This window comes from Cryptomeria japonica, chromosome 3 (assembly GCF_030272615.1).
Source record: "Cryptomeria japonica chromosome 3, Sugi_1.0, whole genome shotgun sequence".
Taxonomy (NCBI): domain Eukaryota; kingdom Viridiplantae; phylum Streptophyta; class Pinopsida; order Cupressales; family Cupressaceae; genus Cryptomeria; species Cryptomeria japonica.
Window position 1 is genome coordinate 903,140,883 of NC_081407.1, and position 15,660 is coordinate 903,156,542.

The 15,660-nt window shown below is 38.9% G+C and overlaps 1 protein-coding gene across 4 annotated transcripts in view; it reads right to left on the reverse strand.

The window, feature by feature from the left end:
• Window positions 1–720: 720 nt before the first annotated feature.
• Window positions 721–15,660, reverse strand: part of LOC131066366 (uncharacterized) — a 210,318-nt gene continuing 195,378 nt past the window's right edge. For 2 of the 4 annotated variants that reach the window (XM_058001114.2, XM_058001113.2), the window contains exons 6-8: window positions 1,833–1,895; window positions 1,586–1,710; window positions 721–1,198 (exon numbers count right to left, since the gene is read on the reverse strand). In XM_058001114.2, coding sequence (XP_057857097.1) covers window positions 1,045–1,198; window positions 1,586–1,710; window positions 1,833–1,895 — 342 coding nt within the window. In that variant the 3' untranslated portion in view covers window positions 721–1,044. The remainder of the gene's footprint in view (window positions 1,199–1,585; window positions 1,711–1,832; window positions 1,896–15,660) is intronic. The other 2 variants (XR_009111653.2, XM_058001115.2) reach the window with 2 other exon arrangements.

Here is a 15,660-nt window from a genome sequence, read left to right on the forward strand (position 1 = left end):
AATGAATTGCACGTATTTTAAGAACTCCACACTTTGAAGACATAAATGAATCCAATATAGATAAAACTCAAAATGGATGGTTGCCTAGTTAGCTTGGGAGATTGTGATCTTGAGAATTACTCTTACAAGGGTTATGAGATAAACAACTTGATGGAGCACAATATGGATTGTTGTCCAATGGTTCAGGAGATCTATGATTCAATATTTTGAGGTGATAATGTGAGAACTCAGGAATTCAGCTTGGGAGCTATACCTTTACGAAGGCTCAAGTCAGCTTGATGGAGTTCTACCTGGTGTATGGTCTTTTTGCAAAGAAAAGCTTCTAAAGAATGGCATATTCATGGTTCAAGATGTTTCTAGTTTGTGATGTTTTGTTTTTGGTGAAGTAAACCTTAAGAAGGGGCATTAGAATAATATTAAATTATTAAAATAAAGCTTACAGTTGTAATAAAGTCATCTTAGTGACAAGCTTTATGTCTTTTTTTTTAAAGTTCACTTTTTAGTTTTAAGTGTTTATCCATTTGGATGGTTTCATTCTCCAATCTCTATGTAAGGAGACGAACCTCATTGTAATTGGATCCTCTTAATTAATAGAATATTAGAATATTGTGTTCTATTAATTTTTGCAATATCAACTACTTTCCTTTGAAAAGAACAATATTATGTCGAATTTCTGTGAATATAATTCAATCAATGTAGACATAGACTGTGAAAGTTGCATTCCACAATTAAAGTTATTTTTCTAATTAAGATATTGCTTCAAATTGAAAAGTGTAAACAAAATAAACTTTGAGAATTCATCTAGAGCTACAAAACTCCTACTAGCTAAGTAATTTTCTAATCATAAATTTACCTGTAATAAAATAATGACTAAATTTTGGCTTCTTGGTGCTTCTCACGTGGATGGATCATATACCATATTATCTTAACGATCAGTTTGTGAAATACCTTCTAAATGTAGTTGAGTGAACTGGGAAGTCATACTTCAGTCATTAAAACATGCCAATTGAAATTTTTCCACATGTTCTCAGTTTGATTTAGAGCCTAACTGTCAACACTATTTCCATTTTCTTTGAGATCAAAGTATCTCCATAACAAACCTCCAATAAGATTGTTTAGGGAGTGAGCAGCTATTGGTACAATGAGACTTGAGGAAGAAACTGCTGCAAAGCCATATACAATCCCAACAAAGGAAGCCCTGAACAGATGACAGAACCATCCACAGTATCAGAGGAGAATGTCATTAAATGTTCCATGCTAGAATTCATTATAACCTCATTCTGGTTTCTGAGTCACTTTGACCTACTTTGGTCGACTGAGGAGATTAATATATTATATAAATTATTTCTTTTTATACAGTTGCCTTTTACTTTATAATCATTAACACTTCCATTTCCATGCACAATCACCGAAAAAGCTTGGAAAAAAGGAAAATCTCAACCATGAAAGTTTGACTGCACAGATGTGGTTTTTAGATACATGTGCTAATCATTAGATGATATTTTCTGAGTGAAAAAGTCTTAAAGATATTCCAACAATTGAAAACATGGTAAATGAAGCCCAATTCAATGGATATATATTTTACCACAATGCAAAAGCAGATTTCCTGCCCCCTCCTAAATGCAAGGCTCCAAAAGTTAATCCCACTACCGTCACACCCTTCCAGTCAATCCCAATGATAGGAAGCAACGCCCCACGAAAAAGCAGTTCCTTTGATAGAACAAAATTAATGTGCACAAAAGAAAAAGCCATTGAATTTAGCTATCCAAAAAATTCATGCTAAGATATAAACTCCAAAACAATGAAGATCTACAATTTTAACCTTAATTTACCTCACCAATGCCAGGCAAGAATGACACAACAGCATAATCCCATATGTCCAAGGACCCAAGCACCTGGAAAAGAAACAGAAGTAAAGACAAATCAGAGATCTAGACACTAATGTGATTACAGTGAGGCAGAACTTTCTTACAATAATGAAAAGCATCATGTCATTTAAAAGATCCTTCAAGAGAGTCCAACATTATAACTAATTAGAACCAAAGAAACAGCTGTTAAATAAATGGCTCTCTAAAATTTGGCTATGCACTGAAGAATTTTACAAAAGACACAACCCATGCCACAAAATTTCATTTGAGAAACCTGGTATTCAAGTCATGCTATGAGGAGAAACGAAAGTATTATATTGTATCTATTGGATGCAGTCTTGCATCAGATATTGTGGAAAACTGATCCTGAGGAAAGTTTATTATCAAAGAATGGGTAAATGCAATAAATGATAGAATACCAAGAGACACGTGTTGCCTCTTCCAAGCACCGACTTGGAGAAGCCCAACAGTCACTCATTTGTCCACTTGTTATTAACCATCCCATTCTAAGTGTCCACATGTGGGCAAAACTATATTAAATAATTATGTCCATAAGTCACCTTTACAGCTGCTAATGGAACCCATCACCCCTTATGAATAAATTAAAAACAATAGTGAGAATATTGTAATGTCCCCATTTTTGGCCCAAGTATTCAAAGGGAAAATAGTTTAATTAATTAAATTTTGTTGTCAAAATTGATATTTTTGAGCAACTTGTGTTTAATTAATTATATTTATAAGTTGAAAATTTTATTTTAATTGAGTGACTTTGTCTGGTGCCAAAAGTAAAATAAAATAAATTGCTTCTAAATATCAATTAATTCTAGAAGCTTATTATTAAAAGTGAATTTAAATTAGATCTTTAGAAAGTTCCTGTAAAGATTATGAAAACCATAGTTACGGAGATTGAATAGAATTGTTCAAGCACAACCTAGGATGAAAACCTTATGATGAAGATCGGGTTCGGTGGTAAAAGATCTTTCCTAGTTGATGCTATGAAATCCATTCGAGGTTTTAGTTTGCATGAAAAAGACTTGCACGTGGAATCATACAAGTTTCACACTTGGGTTGAATGATTGAAGATTTATAGATTGTGAAATCTAGCAGAAAAGTCAATTTATATGAGTATTTGATAAGGATTTCTGAAAATTGGTGCCATATTTGGATATTGATGTTGAGTGATGGAATATCTTATTTCTAGCCACTATATTTTGTTCTACTGTTGGGAAATAGCATTTGCTTGTTGGTGCAGCCATAACCGGTGGATCCTCAAACAGAACTAACCGGCTCATGCAGCAAGAGTAACACAACGGAAGCAACAATAAAACATTGAAAGATTACAGAATCAGATCATATTATCATCTTATAACCTCCGGTTATCATCATACATTCATCATAGAACATCCGGTAATCAACCAGTTACATGCAGGCTAACATGCCAGATACAATCCATCCGGAACTCTCAAAGTCATCCGGATCTCTAATCATGAATCTAAATCCTCATTCTGATCTCTACCCTACAAAGGATTACATAACACCATATATATACCCTTCGGAACATATCCGGGTTGGCCACAAAAGATTACATTTACCAATGCAGGAAAATGAAACGTGTAAATATGTAATATCCCAGTTTTTTTTTTTTGAATTTTTAACAATAAGAGATACAAGCAATCACCACAACCCGTTAAGGTTAGAGAAATAATCCAAACTGCTGAAAGGGAACCCTTCCACCTTTTGTTCACCGAGAGCCCAGTCTAGGAGGGTGAGAGCATACGGTGTTCCGAGGATCGTTAGCAACAATAATCAAATTGAAATTACAATGCCTAGGTGGCAAGCCAACCCCTTCTGCTTATCCAGTAGGATAGAAACCAAACTCTTGGCGGTAAACCGGCCAAGGGAAAATGACAAGAAACTGAAATTCAATCACTCTACCGCATATTTCAGCGAGAGGACATTACATTAAACTATCACTCTACCGCATATTTCAGCGGGAGGATAATTGCATTAAACTAACACTCGACCACTTATTCAATGGGAGGACTGAGTACATAACTGAATTTCAAAGTAAGAAGGCGGCTAAGCCAGCCTCTTCCACTTATGCAGTGGGAATTACAAAATAAGGTCAGCAAGAATGATTGATCAGTTCTACTGAACAACCTTACAAAATTAGAGATGAAAGAAGGAGAGTAATGCAGATTTCTATAGCAAGAATATAATTCTATTACTATCAATCTGCAAGCTGAAAGTACAAAACAGCAGCCCATGGAAACACCCAAATGCTCATAACTCCATCATTTTTCATCCAATTTGACTCAAACAAGTCCCAAACCCACCGTAATTCACTCACAACAACAACCAATCAAAACCACAACCCAAACAACCCAACAATTATTTGGCACACATCCCAATGCAAGCACAAAACCCAACGCTAGATCTAGGAAGTTCAATTTTGTCTAGAAAAATCATTGCTGAATTAAACTTGCTAAAAACTTACACAATGTATCGCCATGGCTAGGAAGGAAGGATGAGCCAGTACCCAGAATGATGGAGTCGCCTGGTTAAGAGGTGTGAGAAAAATATACTTTCAGCAATCCTATGACCAGCAACCAGAAAACACTCAAATCCCACATAGAACACTCCACAATCTGCAACTCATTCACCCACAACACTAGGAACAAGGACACAACTAGGTACTATCTTTCAAGTATGAAACTGAGACTTAGCTAGGAAGCCATACTTCGAAGCTCAAATTTTCTATAGCCAAACTGGTAGCATAACGATGCAATTTTCAAAGATTTCCCAAATGAGAGCCCAAGGCTCTTATTTATAACTCTTCAACAACCAAAATCAAATGCAAATTCCTCCAAACGCCACTCCTTCATTTGCATTTCATTTCACCCAAGTGTAGCGCCACTTTTCATAAGTCAAACCTCATGCCAAAAGGAAAGGGACCCACGTTAATTACTTGGCAAACAATGGAGATGCAATATAACATAATATTCCTCTAAAATATTTCGCCATCCCATAGTACACATGAGTTTCGCCAAACACTTAGGATAAAATAGGCATTAATCCCAATTTTAATAAATCAGTTGCAAATAATCAGATTAATTAAATATTAAACCTTAGGATAAGGAAATAATATTTAATTATGTCGCATATGACTCCCGTACTGATTATTAACACAACTAAGATGAAACTGAGCCCGGACGACCACAAAACTGCTGCAGAATCAGAGCCCTGTCTACTGCCAAAAATAGAATTTTGCCACACTGCCACTTACTAAAAATAGTAAGTCAAGAACTAATGCTCAGAAAAGCGTGATCATCGCGTCCAGAGGCAAAACATGGAGAGCTCAGTAGGACAGTAACACCAGATTGGCCATTCCCTGACTTACTAAAAATAGTAAATTCTTGTTTCATCAATGTTGGACCCCTAATTCTTCATTCCACCTAGCCTACGGGTCTCATGAATAGGCTAATGGACCACTGGAAGGTCATCAGTGAGAAGGGGACATTACAGTCCGCCCTCCCCAAAATTGTTTGTCCTCAAGCAACTGTAAGGCTGGATGCAATAAAATCTCCTCATTTTCCCACGTAGCATCCTCTACTGGTAGATTCTTCCATTTGATCAAGTATTCTCTGATCACTCTTCTCCTCAAAGATCGTTCCCTGAATTCAAGGATAGCTTCCGGAACAGGAACCAAAACCAACTCTCCCTCCTCATCAAGCGGAGGTAACTCAGCTGAAGCAACAACATTATGTCCCAAAGCCTTCTTAAGGCAAGACACATGAAATACGTTATGGATCCTGTTGCTTGCTGGTAATTCCAACTCATAAGCCACTTCTCCAACCCTTCTGCTGACTCTGAAAGGCCCATAGAATCGAGGCTTCAATTTCTCAACCCCACTCTTCTTGAGAGTAGATTGTCTGTAGGGCTGGAGCCTCAAATAAACCATGTCGCCCACCTCAAAGGTGCGCTCAATTCGCTGCTGATCAGCATATAACTTCTGCTGATTCTGTGCATGCTGGAGATTGTCCCTCAAAATCCTCAAAATATCTTGACTTTGCTTCATCATATCCTTTGCCTGAGGGGTTCTGCTATCACCAAATACCAAGCCCGCGAAGCTAGGAGCTTCATAACCATATAGTGCCATGAATGGTGACATCCGAATGGACATGTGATAGGAAGAATTGTAACAATTCCCCTAGGTGAAGCCATCTCACCCAAGTATTTTGCTGCTCCGAGACATAGTTTCTGAGATAACCTTCCAACCACTTATTCACTATCTTGGTCTGCCCATCAGTTTGAGGGTGATAACTAGTGCTTGGAGTGACCACAATACCACACAATCTGAAAATCTCCTGCCAAAAAGCACTTAGGAACTTGCTGTCCCTATCACTCACAATGTTCTTTGGTAAACCATGTAATCTGAACACCTCGCGGAAGAACACTTCAGCAACTTGTGCTGTTGTAAAAGAGCTGGTGATGGCGAAGAAATGAACAAACTTTGTAAGTCTGTCCACCACCACATAGATACTATCCTTCCCTTGAGCCCGAGGCAGCCCCATGATGAAATCCATGGAGATACTCTCCCATTTTTGACCAGGAATAGGCAAGGGTTGTAACAAACCAGCTGGTAGAGTGTGCTCATCTTTGTTCTTTTGACATGTAAGACACTCCTTAATGTACTTCAAAACATCACTTTTAAGTCCCTTCCAAGAGAATCTCTCCTGGATCTGCCTATATGTTTTGAAATAACCTTGGTGACCAGCAAGGGGGATGTCATGGAAAGTCTTCAAGATCTTCTCTTTTAACTTAGATTCGGCTACTATGAAGATTCTTCCCTTGTATAGTATCAATCCCTCAACCAATTTGTACCTTTCATCATGAAAAGTACCTTGTATAAGGCTGGTTGCAAATTGATTTTTGGCATAATCAGCAAGCAACAACTTCCTCCAATCAGCAGTAAGCTCACAAAGTGAACTTAAATGGGGCCTTCTGGACAAAGCATCTGCCACAACATTGTTTTCCCCCTTAACATATTCAATATCGAAATCGTAAGCCTGCAACTTACTCACCCATTTATGTTGTCTCTCATTTAAATCCTTTTGATGCATGAAGTGTTTAAGACTATTGTAATCAGTCTTAACAATGAATTTACTCCCCACCAGATACTGCCTGAATTTTGCAAGGGCATGCATTATGACAAGCATTTCCTTGTCATAAATGGAATACAGTCTCTCCAGACCTCTCAACTTTCTGCTCTCAAAGACTATAGGATGCTTATCCTGCATGAGGACTGCACCAACACCTTCTCCAAATGCATCACACTGTAGCTCAAATGGCTTGGTGAAATCAGGTAATGCTAAAACAGGGCAGGAACTCATGATCCTTTTAAACTGCTCAAATGTTGTTTGTGCCTTTTCGGACCATTCAAAAGCTCCTTTCTTTGTAAGATCTGTAAGGGGGCAGCCAACTGAGAATATCCCTTCACAAACCTCCGATAGAATCCACACAACCCCAAAAATCCCCTCAAATGTGTTATGTTTTCGGGAGTAGGCCAATCAATGATGGCTCTAATCTTTTCGGGATCCACCTTCACACCACCAGCACTGATAATGTGACTGAGGTAGAGCAACTCTTCCATCCCAAACTCACATTTGGACTCCTTGGCAAATAGGGACTCAGATTCTAATATGCCTAACACTTCATCCAACTGCTGTGAATGTTCTTTCCAAGATTTGCTGAATATTAGGATGTCATCAAAAAATATCAAAACAAACTTCCTTAACTGTTCTTGGAAGATTCTGTTCATGCATGACTGAAATGTAGCAGAGCATTAGTCAAACCAAAGGGCATGACTAGGAACTCAAAATGCCCAAAGTGGCATTTGAAACCAGTCTTCTCCACATCTGAAGCTATCATTCTAATCTGATGGTACCCCAATCTGAGGTCAATCTTGAAAAAGAACATTACCCCATGTAGCTCGTCAATGAGCTCATCAATTCTCGGAATAGGATACCGATTCTTGATGATCTTCTGATTCAGGGCTCTGTAATCAACACACATGCGCATGGTCCCATCCTTCTTTCTCACCAAAACAACAGCCGAAGCAAAGGGGCTTTTGCTAGGCCGTATGTAACCCATGTTAAGCAATTCCTGAATTTCTTTCTCAATCTCATCCTTCTGCTTCTTCGGATATTGGTAAGGAGTAGTCATGACTGGCTTAGCTCCTTCCTCAAGCTCAATAATGTGTTCGGCACCTCTTTCAGGAGGCTTGCCAGGAGGTGGATTTTCGAACACCTTGCTTCTCTTGGTTATCAAAGCTTGAATGTCTTCAGGATAATCTTTGTGCTCCTTTTGTGGTTCTGAAGGCATGACCATGATCTTGCTTCTATCCTTGATCATTGTTGAAATATCTGAGGAATAGCTGCCCTTATCTACCAATGGATTGGAAGGCATTATCAAACACTCTGCTGCCCACTCCACCTGATTATGGCGGATCAGCCTTTCCATTCTTTTCAAGGATACAACTTTAAGTCCCCCATGCGACATTCCTCTCAAAACTACCTTCTTCCCTTCAGACATGAATTTCAGCTCCATGGTTTGTAGGTTTAGTGTGATCTCACCAAGAGATCTCAGCCATTGAATCCCAAGGACTGCATCAATAGTCCCTCCAATACTCACCACAAAGAAATCATCTCTAATTTCATGATTTCCCAACTTCAGAGACATGTTGGAAATCATTCGGTTACAGGATATAGTGGAGCCATCTGCTACCATGACTTTGAAGCCCTCAACTTCCTCTGCCACTAATCCCTTTTTTGCAACAATCCTCTCATCAATGAAGTTGTGTGTTGCACCTGTGTCAATGAGAGCAATGACACGATGCTCTCCAATCACACCCCGAACTCTGAAGGATTCATTTTTGTGAATACTCGAGAGTTGAGCAACCACTCCTCTATCTTCTGACCCAAATTCAGGCCCTTCAAGAGCCTCTTCATACTCGCTGTCCTCAACTTCAGTTTGCTGTTCTGAAATTTCAAAATCTGATCCATCTTCGGAATAACATTCCATCTGATGCAAATTCCCTTTTCCATCGTACCTTTGTCCGGGGACCCAAGGTTCTCTGCAAGAATAACATTGATTCTTTCTCCGGAGCTCTTGACGGAGCCCGTCATCCATACACGGAGGGAACCTCTTGGTCTGATTCGTGAACTTCTTCTTGTCCTTTCTGAAAGGGAAAGGCTTGGACTGAGTTTTACTCTTTGGGGCAGCCAACTCCATGCTTCGAGATTTTTTCATAGCTTCTGCCAGGGTGGGTGGATCAAAAGCTTTGACCCATCCTCTCAATGGTTCTTCAAGTTCTTCAGTGAAAAGGACAACCAACCGCTTCTTTGAGATGCTACTCACCATGACTGTCAGGTTTTGGAATTCAGTCACGTAAGTGTCCAATGAACCTTGCTGCCTCAGTTGTGCAAGTTCTCTAAACTTCACCTCTGGATCCCTGGTGTCAAATCTCTCAATCAGCTTGTTGGTGAAATCAGCGTATGTGGTGACTAAGTTGTGACCAAGGGTGACCAACCCATGGTACCACCATTCGTGGGCCACTCCATCCAAGTGCAAGGTAGCAAACTTGATGGCGTCCTCCTCCGGCGTCAGTCTCAAGGACAAGTAATTGTCCAACTTCTGTACCCATGCTCTAGCTGTACTCTTAGCACTTCCATCAAAGTGTGCTAAGGTCACTCTTCCAAGAGCTTGCTGGAAATCTCTTGGGGCAGCAGACTTGTAGTCATTCCTCCTTCCTCTCTTCATTTTTTGATTCATGAATTGATCCAGAGTTAGGATATCTCGGATCTCACCAAGCAGGGAAGCATACTCCATGTAGTTGTTTCTTATTTCATCAGCTGTGGGTATCTCTGTTTCAATTTGTTGTACTTCTTTTGGCAAAAAGACAGGTTGTAAAGGCCTTGGGGCTGAACCTCCATTGTTACTCCCGTTGTTAGTCCCGTTTCCATTGCCTACAGGAGCGTTAGAAGTGTTGGCTTCCGGACCATTGTTGGGTTGACTAGGGGTCCCAACAACGTTTTGGTTAAGCTTGGCCAGCAGTAGAGACATCATGTCCATCATGGTAGCAAATTGTCTATCTGCCTTCTTATCACGTGCCTCATTCGGGTCTGTGGTCCTATCTGCCATTGAATCCACTGAATCTAAAGGATCTATATCCTTTCCTCTGTTTCACAGTACTTCTAAGAAAGTATCATCTTCCGGCACTATTGGAACCTGAAACTGCTATCTCTTCTGCTCTCTGTTATAGTATCTGATGTCTCTGTCACTCATGGAGACTTTTGAACCCACTGACTCTCATAGGCTGGTAGGAAAACCAGCTATGATACCACCGTAATATCCCAGTTTTTTTTTTTTGAATTTTTAACAATAAGAGATACAAGCAATCACCACAACTTGTTAAGGTTAGAGAAATAATCCAAACTGTTGAAAGAGAACCCTTCCACCTTTTGTTCACCGAGAGCCCAGTCTGGGAGGGTGAGAGCATACGGTGTTCCGAGGATCGTTAGCAACAATAATCAAACTGAAATTACAATGCTTGGGCGGCAAGCCAACCCCTTCTGCTTATCCAGCAGGATAGAAACCAAACTCTTGGCGGTAAACCGGCCAAGGGAAAATGACAAGAAACTGAAATTCAATCACTCTGCCGCATATTTTAGCGAGAGGACATTACATTAAACTATCACTCTACCGCATATTTCAGCGGGAGGATAATTGCATTAAACTAACACTCGACCACTTATTCAATGGGAGGACTGAGTACATAACTGAATTTTAAAGTAAGAAGGCGGCTAAGCCAGCCTCTTCCACTTATGCAATGGGAATTACAAAATAAGGTCAGCAAGAATGATTGATCAGTACTACTGAACAACCTTACAAAATTAGAGATGAAAGGAGGAGAGTAATGCAGATTTCTACAGCAAGAATATAATTTTCTATTACAATCAATCTGCAAGCTGAACAAAACAGCAGCCCATGGAAACACCCAAATGCTCATAACTCCATCATTTTTCATCCAATTTGACTCAAACAAGTCCCAAACCCACCGTAATTCACTCACAACAACAACCAATCAAAACCACAACCCAAACAACCCAACAATTATTTGGCACACATCCCAATGCAAGCACAAAACCCAACGCTAGATCTAGGAAGTTCAATTTTGTCTAGAAAAATCATTGCTGAATTAAACTTGCTAAAAAATTACACAATGTATCGCCATGGCTAGGAAGGAAGGATGAGCCAGTACCCAGAATGATGGAGTCGCCTGGTTAAGAGGTGTGAGAAAAATATACTTTCAGCAATCCTATGACCAGCAACCAGAAAACACTCAAATCCCACATAGAACACTCCACAATCTGCAACTCATTCACCCACAACACTAGGAACAAGGACACAACTAGGTACTATCTTTCAAGTATGAAACTGAGACTTAGCTAGGAAGCCATACTTCGAAGCTCAAATTTTCTATAGCCAAACTGGCAGCATAACGATGCAATTTTCAAAGATTTCCCAAATGAGAGCCCAAGGCTCTTATTTATAACTCTTCAACAACCAAAATCAAATGCAAATTCCTCCAAACGCCACTCCTTCATTTGCATTTCATTTCACCCAAGTGTAGCGCCACTTTTCATAAGTCAAACCTCATGCCAAAAGGAAATGGACCCACGTTAATTACTTGGCAAACAATGGAGATGCAATATAACATAATATTCCTCTAAAATATTTCGCCATCCCATAGTACACATGAGTTTCGCCAAACACTTAGGATAAAATAGGCATTAATCCCAATTTTAATAAATCAGTTGCAAATAATCAGATTAATTAAATATTAAACCTTAGGATAAGGAAATAATATTTAATTATGTCGCATATGACTCCCGTACTGATTATTAACACAACTAAGATGAAACTGAGCCCGGACGACCACAAAACTGCTGCAGAATCAGAGCCCTGTCTACTGCCAAAAATAGAATTTTGCCACACTGCCACTTACTAAAAATAGTAAGTCAAGAACTAATGCTCAGAAAAGCGTGATCATCGCGTCCAGAGGCAAAACATGGAGAGCTCAGTAGGACAGTAACACCAGATTGGCCATTCCCTGACTTACTAAAAATAGTAAATTCTTGTTTCATCAATGTTGGACCCCTAATTCTTCATTCCACCTAGCCTACAGGTCTCAGGAATAGGCTAATGGACCACTGGAAGGTCATCAGTGAGAAGGGAACATTACAAAATAGGTGGGCCCCAAGAATGAAAGAAATTCCTCCGGAAAAGAACAACCAAGAAGTGTGGATCAACAGGAAGGTCGACCAAGGACTTAGGAACATCTAGCAAGACCCAAAATAGATCCACACGCCAAGAAACCACTTAGGAAAAGAAGAAATCTCCAACCGGTAAGTCCAAAACTGCTCCGGAACCCAGAAACAATCAAGCCGGAAGCAATATCTTGCCGAAAAAGAATCCAAATGGATTGAGAATCTGGAATTAAGCACGTAAACAAGCCTGGAAACCGAAAATCTAATCTGCAATGAAAAGCAAGAAACTACTAGAACATACCGATAGGAACACACAAAACTGCACACTGAATTGAACAAGAACTAAACTGAAAGGAAATATTTTTGGTTGATGCAAGATTGCTCATAGACCAGGGATACTCCTGCATCACTTGTTGAGGCATGGGTTCATGACATAGATGGTGGGTGAGTGATTGCATACATGTAGCTGCCATTTTCTTTGTTGAATATTGGAGATTGTAACCACGGCTAGGCATGAGTGTTGAAGATTGAGCTATTGGAAAGATCAGGTTTTTGGTCATTGAACCTTCCTTGTTGGTGTGGTAAACTTCATGTGTTGGTCGCATCCCAAGGAAGAGCACATCGCCTTCTTTATTTGGTGATAGAGGCTGAAATCACAGTTTTGTCTAGCCACCAAGGCAGAAAGGATAGACGCAAGCTTTTTAGGGAGATGTGTGAGACTTTAAAGAGCTATTTGGCACCAAGCTTGATCATTTCTGGTGTCTTCAAACTATTCCAATTTCTGTAGACCTGATTTTTCATGTACAAAAATCGTTGAGTGCAAACTACAATAAAAAGGTCAGATTTTGATAGTTATATATCTTTGTAATCTGTTATTTTACTGCAGCATTATGTATGAAATTCTCTTTGGCATCAGCTGTTACTTTGTTATTACCATCTCTCATTCATGAATGTCAAAGTTTGGTTATATTTGTTCATATACTATCATTGCAATACAATCTCAATCGTTATACACACAAACTGTTTTTCAAAATGTCTAGTCTCTAAACATTGAGCGAGAGTGAAAAATTGGGTATAAATTGGCAAAGGATTTTACAAATATATATTACAAATTATTTTCCCAATACACCCTAAGTTCCTAAGGACACTTTCCAAGGATGTTGGAACCATGCACTATGACATAGGATTTACAAGGTAGATGGCACCTTAATGTTAATGCATAATAGCTTCGGTAAGATAAATGATTGAATGAGAGATAAATGAAGTCTCTCATTCAATCATTTATCCTATCGATAAACTATTAGGAAAAACTTCAAGCTATTTCATTTGATGATCATTCTTCATTTGTATATGTTCAATCTACTTAGTTCGATCAATGTTCAAACTATCATAGCATAGTATACCGATTAATATCAGTTTGCATTATAATTGTGATCACCGATTATTATCGGGTTAACCAAGTATCCCGATTTATATCGGTTGATTTATTGACAGTAAACTAATGATGGTTATTGGGATTAACCGATTGCTTTCGGGTGGCAAAGCATACACCGCTTGGTATCACTTAAGCGATCACCAATTAGTATTGGTTAATAAGTTACATAGACACTGATTGGTGTTAAATAACAAGTTACGTAGACACCAATTGGTGTCAAATGATAAGTTACGTAGACCCCGATTTGTATCGGGTTGTTGATTAATGTATACACCGATTAGTAATTATAAGTCAAAGGGTGCGATCAAGTAATATCTTGACCGGTCAAGGCATTGCTTGATCCTCCCCTCTTGCATATATATATTAATCGATATTTGTGAGAAGATCATCGAAATCAATAAATGCTTCTCTCACCTGCCATACAAAAGAAGATAATCAGATTTATCATATAAATATATAATACATAGATCAAGAAAATATAAACTAGAATATATCTTGCATATTGAATTGAGAATTGAACATCATTTACATGGTATCAGAGCTATAGTTAAATCGAACCTAAGGCTGTTCAATTTTGTGGAAAATTCAAAACAAGCATATATTTAACATCACAATTCTTCTAATGGCTAGCGCTATCAAATTTGAAGATAGACTCGGAGGAGGTGATGACTTCTCAACATGGAAGTTCAGAATTCAAATGATTCTAAAAGAAAATAAAGTTGAATCATTTGTAAAAACTGAAACTGCAGAACCTGAGACTGAACCTGACAAAACAACTTGGAGAGAGGGAAATGAAAAGGCCATCAAAATCATAGTTGATGGGGTGAGAAATAATATTATGCCTATCATAAGGAAACATGAAACAGCCTACAACATGTTCAAAGCACTTGAAGATGCATTTGAGACGTCTAATGCCAGTAGAACCTTGGCTTTAAAAAGAGAAATAAATCACATAGCCATGATCAAAGGAGAATCAATCAATGCCTACTTCATGCGAATATCAACCCTAAGGGATGAACTAGCAACCCTTGGATATGAGATCTAAAGCAAAGAATTAACACTCATTGCTCTAGATGGGTTGGCTAGCATATGGGAAACATTCATCCAAGGCATTAGTGCAAGGGATGAATTTCCAAAATTCGATAGGCTAAAGGCTGACTGTCTCCAAGAGGAATCAAGGCAAAATAAGAAAGGGATCAAGCAAAAGAATATAGATGAAGATCTCCAAATTCTAAATACAAACCCAAACAAAAAAAGCAAGAAGAAAAAATTTAGAAAGAGAAAGGGTCGTCACGGCAAGAACACCTTCAAGAAGGACCTTTCTCAGATTCAATGTTACAGATGTGACAAATTTGGGCACTATGTTGCCAAATGTCCAAAAAGAGCTAAGCAACAAGCCACATTTGCCAAAATAGGAAAATCTAAAAGGGAAGAGGACCCCAAGAAGTATGTACTCTATTCACCACTCACAAGCCAAGCATCAAACAAAGTTAATTTTTGGGTGATCGACAGTGGCTCATCCATACACATTACAGGATTCAGAGAAGTGCTAGACTCCATGAAAGAGGAGAATGATGAGGAAGTAACTATCGAGATGACTCTACACATCCAGTCAAAGGAGTTGGAACCTACACCATCAAACTAAAGTCAGGTGTATCATTACAACTTAAAGGAGTACTATATGTTCCAGACACCAAGAGAAACCTAGTCTCAATATCAGCATTGGAGGACAATGGATACAGAGTGACCCTCATGGACAAAAGAGTGTTGGCTGGGCCAAAGAATTCATCCATCAAGAAACCTAAAACTATTGGTCAAAGACAAGGCAACTTGTATGAGCTATTCACAGAGCCCAACCTAGTCCTAATCCATGAAACTACAGATGCTAATGAAGTCTGGCATAGAAGACTAGGCCACCTGAATTTTAGAGCTTTATAATCAATGGGAGACCTTGTCACAGGTTTACCTAAGTTAAAGCAATATCATTCAGGGGCATGCAAAGGATGTGCCCTAGGTAAAAATACTA